This window comes from Mangifera indica, chromosome 3 (assembly GCF_011075055.1).
Source record: "Mangifera indica cultivar Alphonso chromosome 3, CATAS_Mindica_2.1, whole genome shotgun sequence".
Lineage (NCBI taxonomy): Eukaryota > Viridiplantae > Streptophyta > Magnoliopsida > Sapindales > Anacardiaceae > Mangifera > Mangifera indica.
In genome coordinates, this window is record NC_058139.1 from 18,228,933 (window position 1) to 18,240,107 (window position 11,175).

Here is an 11,175-nt window from a genome sequence, read left to right on the forward strand (position 1 = left end):
TTGTTTACCATTTCTAATAGAAATTTTTTATCTTTTGTTAAGGCATTTATTTCATTTTCACTTGAGCTTACTTTTTCATCAATTTGAACATTGAGTCTGATGTTTATTTTTTAGAGGATTCACTGTCAGAAGATTCTACCATTAACATTTCTATTTTGGTTAAAACTTCATCATCTAATTCTAATTCTTTAATCTTTTTGCTTAATCAACAATATTTTGAAATATGACCTTATTTTCCACATCTTTAGCATGTGTATTATTTGTAAAGTTTTGGAGCTGGTTTTTGTCCTTCTTTGTTTTGTTTTTTATGGGTGAATTTTCTTTTATTCTTTGTAAATTTTCTTTCAAGGTATGATTTTGTCTTACTATATTGACCAATACAATTTCTGGATTTTTTATTTTTTGGTGTTTTTTAAGGTATGAATTTTTATGTTGAGAGTCAAATTGTTCACAAAACATTCCTAATTTTTTGCCTAATTGTTTTCTTTCTTTTTGTCTTTGGAAAGCTAATTTTTCATTCCAACTTTTTGTACAAAACTATGTAATTGCCCATGAGTTAGATCATTATAAGGAATTACTCCATCATATTGTTTTTTAATTTTTTCTCTAACTTTTTCTCATATGATGTTTGGTAATTCGGTTAAAATTTTGACTTTCCAATAAGTTATGTCACTTTTTGACATTTGCATTACTCTTATGGAAAATGTTTCTTTATACCACCTATAATTGTGAAAAATTTTACATTTTAAGTTTATTATAGTTGCTTGACTTTTATCTTTAATATTTGCATAATTTTATACAAAATGATAGGTGATTGCAAACATTAAAGTATTTATTGTATCTTGGATAGTTTTTCCTTCTTCATCTAAGATTGGAATTCCATTGTCATCAAACTTTTACAATATTTTAATATCAAATTTTGTTGTTCTTTTCTGATATAATTGCCCTACTAAGCTTTTAGGGAGCCGGTGAAGCCAATAATTAACAAATGGCTTATTACTTCGTTTGACGAATTAAGTTTTGTTCTATAAGTGTTGCTTACCATTGTCATTTGTTATAATATTGTAATGATATTACAATCAGACATTTCATCTATATTTCACTCATAAATTGAATTAACATTTTATTTTTTCTATTGAATTAATAGTGATTCTTCTAGTATAAGATCAGGTGCCGAAGCTCCTGGATAATAAATTTTTCTGGTTTTTTAAATTTATTTTGTTTATTTGTAAAGAATTGTCTTTAGATGAAGATGATTGGTTATCCAACATATTTTCTGAAAATGTTTGTTCTATAAAGCTAACTATCTTGGATGTAATAGATTGAGGAGTATCAGAAACAATTAAATTTGAGTTTACAATTCCTAATCCTAATTGATTAGGTTTTTTGTTTATTTCTTGAATGAATTCATCTTTATTTGACAAGTCTTTTGAAATATTTTTTGGAATCTTGTGTGAGGTAAATAGAGGTTTATGAGTTTTGTTTTTTAAACGTTTTGATTTTTTGTCTATACCCTTAGTAATCGGTTGATTTAAAACATCTTTAATCCTATTTAATTGACGTTCTATTGATTTTAGATGTTTATTTATATAATATTTTTTATGTTATTTACAGTAATTTTGTCTAAGTCTTCTTTTACTTTGAATGGATTTGCAATTAAAGATACTCTTTTGAAAGGTATTAAAATTTCTCCTAATAGAGGGATGCATTGGTTCTAAATTTTTAATTTCTTTCCCCTTGATAGTTTTCTATACTTTTATTTTTTCATTTACATCAATTGTTTCTTCTTATAGAACCATTGGAAAAAAAGGTATATGTATACAATTTTCTTCTAAATAACTATAATATTCTTGTTGAATTTCATCTCTTTCTTCTTTAATATATTTCTTGAAAATTTGTTTTCTCTTAGATTTGTTTATTTCTGAATAAATTTTTTTTTCTTAAAATTTCATTGTTTATTTCAAAATTTTCTATTACATTTAATAATGGTATATTTTCAAAAGAATCAGTTATTTGAGAATGAGTGGGAGACATTTTTTGTGAAACTTCTTTATTATCTCCTTGTAAGGGTGTTTGGACGAAATAGTAAGGTCTTAGAATATTTGAAAAATTATTTACTCCTTGGATATTTGTTCTTATTGAATTGGATCTTAGGATTGAGGAACATGAAAATCTTTGTGGTTCATAAGTTTGTTTCATTTTTGGTCTTGAGAATGAAGTTTGAGCATCATCAATACTTATTTTTGGTGGTATGTTAAACCAAATTGCTACGCTTCCATCTGGTTTCTTAATAATATTATTTATCTTTGTATTTTGAATTTGTCTAAAAGCTTCTTGTGTGGTTATTTTATTAAAGAGTGTAACTACTCTATCTAATCCCCAATATTTAGATAAAGTAATTTGATCTCAACTTATGATTTTTGGTACTGTAATATTTGACTTATATAGATATGCTTGAAATAAAATTATGTCTTTTTGGGTAATGTCTAATGACTCTAGATTCAAAGGTAGATTGCAATACTTTGAGTTGAACTCTATAAATATAAGTTATTGGTATTGATCATGGTTTAATGTTATAATTAAATGTTTTGATATTTAGAGTTAAAATATCTAATATATTTGGGTCTTCAAGACAGACTGTATATTTTGGATAATAATTAAAATATATTAGTCCATTGGACAAGTTGTATTCAATAGTTCCTAAAAGTGAATCTTTAAAATTGTTAAATCTAGCATCTCTTAAACATGTTAAAATTGCGGTATTTATTCCTTCCATACTCAATGGTTTAATTCCAATTTGTACTAGTCCTATGTAAAGGTAACTGTAACTCTTTTTATGTTTTACGATAATTTCTTTTGTCATTAACCTTATTGTTTGAAAAGAACATTTTGTTTTAATTGTTTTTTCTTTTGTTCTAATTACATATTTTGATTGATTTAGAGGATTAACTTTATTTAGAGTGTATAATTTTGATTCTTTGTACACATCTGTTAAATTTATTCTAGGCATATTCCATTTATCAATACTAAGTTAGAGATTTTCTAGTTTGACTATTTATTTGTTTTTGTGCAAATTAATGTTTTGGTTTGATTGATTATTGGTCTCCTTTTCAATTATACTTATTTCTTCTTGCTGAATGACTTGTTTATTATTAGTATTGAAACTTGAAATTGACGCAAACATATCTAAGTGTTCCATATTGATTAATTGATTGTTTTGTTCCTTACAATAATTGTTTCTACGAGACTTACTATGGTCAACTATCTATTGCCCTACAACAACTCAAATAAACTCGGTGCTAAAAATAATTAACCAACAATAATAAAATATAAATCTAAGTCGTTGCCTCCTCCATGGCTTTGATACCAACAAGCTGATTCCCTGCCTGACTTTTTCACTAGGAAATTTCTTCATGGGAGATGAATTATGCCACCCAAAACTAGCTCAACCTAAAAACAATGAAAGACATCTTATGTTCAAATTTTCCAAAACACCATAACTTAGTTTGAAATTGTTTCACAAGAAGAAATACAAAATAAAGATAAGGATAAAAAACAAAGAGATATTGCCTTAACCAGCTTTCCCTCGAGCTTTAAAGACCAAATAACCCAAGCCTAGATAGAATCTTTTCAGCAAACTCTAGAAATGGTTGTGACCATTGTTGAAGAAAAGAACAATGAATGAAGAAAAGAGAAAAATCAAAGAATAATTCGTTAAAATTGCTTTTTTCAAATCCAAATATTTTTTCAATACATGAAAATATTTCTATTAAAGACATGAAAAAAAGTAGTTGAAATTGTTTTTTCCCAAAATAAAAAAATTGAAGTTGTTGTAATTCCTCTCAAAACCTTAAGACCATGACGAAAGTATTTTTCAAAACAAGCTTCAGCAACTATCCTAATCCTGGAGGATGAATTTCAAACTGAAGATCCAAAAATTTTGATAAATGTTTTTCCAAAGGAATTTCATTACATCCAAAGTGATTTGAGAGAAACCAAAAATTTTTTGAATTTATTTCTGTTAATTCTGACTCTTGTGAATTCAAATATTATCAAAATAAAGGAGATCCCAATTTTATAACTTACTAAACTTTGCATAACATGAAAGTCCTCAATTCTTCTGTTTGGGGTAAAGATCTTTCAAAACCAAAGAAATTTTTTCAAATGTTTGACCCTCCTGGTTATATATATTGGGATTACCAAAATGCATGGTTTCATTCCCTTGCTTTGTCAAAATGATCAATTTAGACACTCCTAGATGATCTACTTCAAAAGAAACACAATTTTCAAATTCTTATTCTGGTTTATCCAATGGTGGAGGTTATTTGGTCTTATAGCGTATATCTTTCAAAAAATTGTTCAAGAATCTTAGAAATTTTTCAAAGCAAATTTCAAATATCCTCAAAGCGAAGCCTATTTTCAGCTAACTCTTCATTTCTCATCAAGTTCCATTTCTCATAGATTCTTTCATAGGATTATAAGATTGTTGGTTCAAGCACCCAAATTCTCCAATTGATAAGGAAGTTCAAAGTCAAACGGTGGGAAAAGTATGACCATTCCCATGTAACTAAAGAAAAAGTTCAATTATATTTTTTAAATACCTTTCAAATGACAAACAAGTCACTCTAAAAATTGCAAAGTTTCTACAAAGCAAATTAATAACTTCATCTTTCTTAGCTGGAGCCTAATCAAAAGTACTCAAGCTCCAATTAAAAAACTCTTTATCCCAATTATAGGATGAAGAAGAGTCAAACAACAAAAGCTCAAATTCATCTATTAGTTATGTTCAAAGCAATGAGAATGATTATTGCGGAATCCTCTAATATTTTTAATATGATTCAAACGAGACAAAATTTCCAAAAAGTCACTGGCTCAAAATGTTGGAGTAAGAAATTGCTCAAACATGATATCAAGTTCAGGATCTTTTGGCACTGAGAGATCTCTGCAACAATACTTTGCCATTTGAACTTATCTAATTAATACCCATTAGGTCAAAATCTTTTTCAAAACTAATCAAAGAAGGTAAGATCCACCTGGTTATCCTAAAAGCAAAAACAAAAGATTCCCTAAAAAAAAAAACCCTTTTTCATGCAAAATAAATAAAACACAATCCTTGTTAAAATTACAAAGATTTAAGAATCTTGTGAAGATCACCAAAGCTTCAAAAGTAAAAGACATATTTTTCACTTACGCTTCTAGAAAGCAAGGTAAATAAAACATATTTTTACTCCATTCAAGATGACAAATGCCTTCCAGTGCAAAGATGAAGCCGCAATATTCTTACAAATTTACTATATGGAATCAATAGTTAAAAGGTCAATTGCAAAGATGCCTAAATTTCTTGCAAGGCTGAAAGATTCCTCTACAAAACTAAAATTTTTCTACAAAGTTGCGAGATTCCCTACAGAGCTAAAATTTTATGCAATAATTCCTATAAAGAAATCAAAGCTTGAAATTATTGTGTTTTCTCAATAGTTCAAAATTTTTTGTATAAATGAATGAATGTTCTCGGAAGAGAATCAAGTCTTTTGTAATAGCATTCCTTTGAAATCAATAAAAATTCTCTCCAAATTTTCTCATCTGAATTTTGAAGACTTTTGGATAAGCAAGTAGTAAGTATACCAATTTTCAAAGTTTCAAAGTTTTAATTTTATTTTCAATATTTCAATTACATTGCATTGCATCAATCAATTTCAAAATTAATAATTTCATATGCTTGTTGGTATCAAAGCCATAAAGACAATGACTTTATATATATATATAATTTTATTTTTAATTTAAAATAATTTAATTATATATATATTTGCATAATAAAAAAATGTAACACAATATAATATGAATAAAATATATGACACAATACAATATATATTAGAATAATAAAATTATATGTATATATTTTTAATATATAATTTAAATATACAAATAATATTAATTTAAATATACAAATAATATATTATCATATATATATAATATTGTTCTTATTAGAAAATATTATTTAACAAATTAATGATGTTATAAATATATTAAAAAATTTTAAATTAAATTTTCAGTAAGTGTAATGTAACCTGAAACCATGAACGTGTTACTTGTGAGAATTTGAGAAACGGGATTTTGTGAGCCCCCGCCCTCGGGTGGGGCTCCAAAAATTGACGGGCAAGTCCAACCAAAAGTAGGGTCACACTCACTCGCCTGAAAAGATAATTGTGTTCGCTGTATAAGGTGTTGGCACGACCCGCCGTCTCTAAACGATCATTGACGAGTCGACCTTCACCCCTGACAGGACTGGGTTGAGGATGGTTTTGTCAGTTGTTCCAAATATAATGCAAATTTGCCGGCCCTTCACTTGCTAACTACCGATGTGGGACATAATTTCATTGTCTACCCACCCAGTGTTATTTGAATCCCACTGTCATAATAAGTTAAACACCCATGCGCCTGCCCCACGCCACAGGCTGATTATTACAATAAAAACAACATTGTGGAGAATGTTAAACACAGCTTTCATTGGAAGCTTATTATATCCTTCCCTGCACTGGCAGTATTATTATTATTATTATTTTATATCAGAACCACTCGCAGACGGTACATCTTGAATGAAAGACAACTTTCATGGGGACTTTATTATATTATAACCTCCCTGCAGCGGCCATTTCTTGAGGGATAAAAATAAAGGGAGAATAACTAACTAAATATTGTTCTTGAATTTGTTGCAATCTCTGTCTACTAGTAAACTAAGCTTGATAATTGTATCCTCCAAACTGAGCTTTTGAAATCTATCAGCACAATTTTGATCAGTCCATCATCTGTTGCAATCATCCACCATATCGGCTCTTAAGACTTTCTGGAGGCTCCTCCTCCATGATGCCTGAACCAGTAGTTGCCAAATACTCTCGGATTGTTGTTTTACGATCTCCGAGAAAAGTGTGGTCTAGAAAGTTGTTGTAAGCTTCATTGCCAAGATTTTTGGCCGCCAACACACTGCAGAGTATGCAACAAGCTCAAGTTATCTAGAGAGAAACTACTGCAGGTATTGACAGACTTTAGATGTGAAACATCGGTCCCTCAACCCGTGGATTGGCTAGGTTTAATCATTTGTTAGTAGACATGGATAAATGAAACAGTAATGCCTAAAAATAAAATGGGAAGCACTAAATATTGATGCCAAGAAATGACAGATAGTATTAACTGCAAATCAAACAGAAACAATAGAAGCAATAATTTGCCATCTGCACATGCATATGCACAATGGTTTTGAAAAAGTTCTCCAAAAACGTAGAATGAGAGCAATCCAATACATTACCCTTGCTTGACAAAATAAGCTAGTTTCTGGATTTATCTTATGACTCTGCTGGAGTTGACATATAATGAGTTCAAAATCTCTAGTTTGCATAAAAATCAAAGTTTAACATCCACTTTATATCTCACAAGCAACAAGTTCATGAAATATATATGCAATTGTAAGAAAGAACACCTACCAGTGCCGCAGATAAACACGGCAAGGTAAGATATCATCCCTCCAAATCTTATCAATGTTGTATTGACCGTAATGCTGGAAATAAATCTCCTTGCTTCCTGGAAAAAAGTAAATAAATAAAAGAAACATTCAAGGTGCTGAAAATTTTAAACCTTTTAGGCTACCTGAAACAACTAAATAACTTCAATCCTCTCACTAATATTTGAAATTCGCTATGAAAAACTTGAACTACAGCAAATTTCTGTAACTATAAACATCATGAAGTTTGGGAAATTCTAACTAGTAAGAACACTAAAGCAAACTCTACCTTTGCATCTAATTTGGAAGAATTCCTCGTCACTAGATCTTGCACAAAGCACCTGCAATCTTTACCCGAATCAGCTCAATCAAAGCCAGTATTGAATCGAACATTACAATTTAAACCTAGAGAAATCAAATTCACACACCGCGGGATTTGTAGATGGCTTCCCATCAAGCGTTTCTGGAAAAACCTGTAAGACAATAAATTGATTCATGAATAAATTTATAAAATGAAAATTGAACAAACAAGCAGACAGATAACTTGACTAGGCACTTACAGCTAAAAACCGGAATTCGTGCTCTCTTCTGATAAAGGCTGGAATCTGAGTTTGTAGGGTAAGAAATTCATTGATTAGAACTTCAAATTAACTTCAGTTCAAAAATTCTTAAACTGTACATGTTATACCTCTGACTTTTGAATCTCAAAAACTGTAACAATCAAAGTCTCTCCTTCAAATGGCTCCACACTCAAGCTCGAAATTTCCTGAATTAATTACACCAAGTTTCTTTTTTTATATTTTTCCTCAAATTTCCCAGCATTATTATTAAATAATGATAAAGAAAATTAATACAAAAGAGTGAACTAAGACCTTGGTTTCAGGTTTGGCGATGCCACGCTCGAAGAAAACGGGAGCCGTGTGAGCGAACACGCGACGGAATCCGTTCAGTTTGGCTGCTCTGAAGTTGATCAAATCAGGAAACGTATTCCTCGCACTGTGCTCTAGAGGAAAAAAAGCACCGTATCAATTACGAGGAAAACGGAAAAAAGAGAAAGAACCAGTGATACTGATGATAATTGGAGGTACCGGAGAGGAGAGAACCGAATCCACAGATGGAAATGAGAGCCTCGGGAGAGAGGAGCTGGTAAAAATCGGACTCTTCATTGAGTTGAATCGGCTTCGATTCGTTCACCGGAGATGTGGGTCCGAGATGGTTAAGGGACATCGACAGAAAGCCTCGAAAGAGAATTTTACGTTGAGACAGTGAAAAAGCGTTGAGTCTGAGAGGAAGGAGAGTGGAGGAGCGTGCTGTACACGCGCGAGGAGATGGTGAAATGTGTGTATTGGTGGTGGTTGTGGTCACAAGTGAAGAAAAGGATGGTGGCGGGCTCGCGGCTGCGTAGACGCACAGCCAGTCAGCCAGGGAGTTTGTTGACATTTTGGCTAAAGGCTATGGGTGTTTTGGTATATTAATATGTGATATTACTATATGATATTACTCCGATCGTGCGACTCTTTTAATCGTTTTATTTGGGAATGGACACTAGTTAGGGTTAATTGTTCATCATGGACGAAAATACCCTTTCTTCATAAAAATTCTATTCACCTTCCTCAAGTTTTTTCAGCTCCTAAAAAAGGCTTTAGCCATTTCATTTTGCCGAAAAGACTTTTTCCCATCTAAAGATGGTTTCTTTTTTAAGTTTCCACCGTATAATTTAAAAAAACTTTTTTTATCTATTTATGAGTTATTAAACCTATTAATTTTAAAAAAAAATTATTATTTTATCTGTAATATTAAAAATAAACTAAAATTTTATTTTTTTTCTTAAACCTTAAAAACTAACAATTATTTTTTAGGATTTATTTTTTAATCATTGGTGATCTCTCTCTCCTGATATTTTCTCTCTCTCTTATGGTATCTCTCTCCTTATCTTTCCCTTTGACTGACCATCCAAGCTAGAAAGATGAAGAGTTTTATTAGAAAGACAAAACTCTTCGTCCTTTGTCTTCTCAAAAGAAGGTGAGAAAGACCTTTGTCTTTTTCTGGGAAGACAAGAAACTCTTTATCTTCTTAGCTTGGATGGTCGACTAGAGAGAGAGATGAGGATAAAGAGACTGTCAGGAGAGAGAGGTCATCGACAATGACATCCTCTCATTGTTGTTACAATATTTCAAGTTGTTAATCTCATTCTTTACATTTTCTCTCAATCATCTTTGGTAGTCACTTTTTCCTTTTTTTTTTTTTTAAGTATATCGAATAATTTGATCAGTTGATTGATGTCATGTAACACCTACAGGTAAGCTCAAGAGTTTTTTTAAATCTTTTTTATTGTTTTAAATTGAGTTAATAAATGTTTTTCAGAGCGATACTCGTTTGTGTGTAGAGGTATACATGGTTGTGTATCGTTAGCAAGTTTAAATTTTCAAATAAGATTAGAACCTCGAAAAAATGGGGTGTTGCCTTCGTAGAGGTGTCATCAAGATATTTTACAAAACTTTGATGAAATTGGATGTAGCTAGTAAAAGCTGTGGGAAAGCTCCAATAACCAACTATGGGTGACTCCTTTGAATTGTAAATGAATTTGCCATCTATTGCAACTTTAGGAATTTGAGCAATCTTTGAGGAATGTTTTCTTGTAACACTTCTCTATCATTTTTTAAACAGTGGACAATCTATAATATGAAAAGGCTAAAGCGGGGATGACAGAGTTTGCAAGGATTTTAGTTTTGGGCATTTCTCAATTGATAAATATTTGAAGTTACTAAGGTCTAGAATGGATTTGAGCTTTGGGAAACCTTCAATGTCCAATCTTCCATGAGAGGTGAGGTTGCTGAGATATGGAATTAATTTAAGCCAAGAAGGTGAGGAAGACCCTCGTCTTCTTCAAGGAAGATGAGATCTCTTGTCTTATTCTGGGAAGATGAGATCTCTTGTTTTCATCTGGGAAGATGAGATCTCTTATTTGGATGACCAGTATGAGGGAGAGATGAGGATAAAGAGACCGTCAGAGGAAGAGGAAGCATTGAGAGGGAGAGGTCACCGATGATGGCATCAGTGATTGAAAAATAAACTCTAGAGCGGAAAATGTTATTTTTTAAAACTTGGCATAAGGGAAAATTGTTAGTTTTTATGGTTTAGGGGGGAAAAGAGATAAAATTTTAAAACCAATGAATTTAGTTAACTTTAATAGTCTATGGGTGGGTAAAAAAAAATTTAAAAGTAAAAAAATGAAAACTTGGGAAATGAGCAATCAATAGGTGGGAATAAGTCCTTTGGCCTTTCATTTTCTCTCATTGTCATTGTAGTATTTCCAATTGCTAATCTTATTCTCTATATCTTCTCTCAATTATCTTTGGTAGTCACTTTATCCTTTTTTTTAAGTATATTGTACAATTTGATCGATTGATTGATGTCACATTGTTAAGACAAAAAATCCCTAAATGCAAGTTGTGTTTTCTCATTGAAACTATGTTTTTTGATGAAAACTGTAGAGTTTTTTGTGTTGGTTAGACACATTGGGTGAATCTTTGTTGAAATTGATGTGTCAAATTGTTTGTTGTGTGGAAGGTGAAATGTACAAACTAGTTGATTCAAATATTGTTGAGATAAAAAAAACCCTTAAACGTGGGTTGCGTTTTCTTGTCAAGATCATGTGTGCATATCGATAGGGTTTTCGTATC

At 30.9% G+C, this 11,175-nt stretch overlaps 1 protein-coding gene across 1 annotated transcript; it reads right to left on the minus strand.

Moving 5' to 3' along the window:
* Positions 1–6,479: 6,479 nt before the first annotated feature.
* Positions 6,480–8,979, minus strand: LOC123210586. Its single transcript, XM_044629041.1, has 8 exons — positions 8,581–8,979; positions 8,365–8,495; positions 8,181–8,258; positions 8,053–8,097; positions 7,921–7,965; positions 7,782–7,833; positions 7,476–7,572; positions 6,480–6,978 (listed from the first exon to the last, which is right to left on the minus strand). Exons 1-8 carry the CDS (start codon positions 8,930–8,932, stop codon positions 6,813–6,815), a joined length of 966 nt encoding a protein of 321 aa, XP_044484976.1. The 5' UTR covers positions 8,933–8,979; the 3' UTR covers positions 6,480–6,812.
* Between the last annotated feature and the right edge of the window lie 2,196 nt (positions 8,980–11,175).

What these genes read in the sequence shown, in the direction of transcription:
- LOC123210586 (XM_044629041.1), bottom strand. Translation starts at nt 8,932, where the DNA reads ATGTCAACAAACTCCCTGGCTGACTGGCTGTGCGTCTACGCAGCCGCG. An exon ending in ATTCGGTTCTCTCCTCTCCG is followed by an intron (nt 8,496 to 8,580) that starts GTACCTCCAATT and finishes TTTTTCCTCTAG; the next exon opens with AGCACAGTGCGAGGAATACG. An exon ending in CGTGTTTATCTGCGGCACTG is followed by an intron (nt 6,979 to 7,475) that starts GTAGGTGTTCTT and finishes CATACTCTGCAG; the next exon opens with TGTGTTGGCGGCCAAAAATC.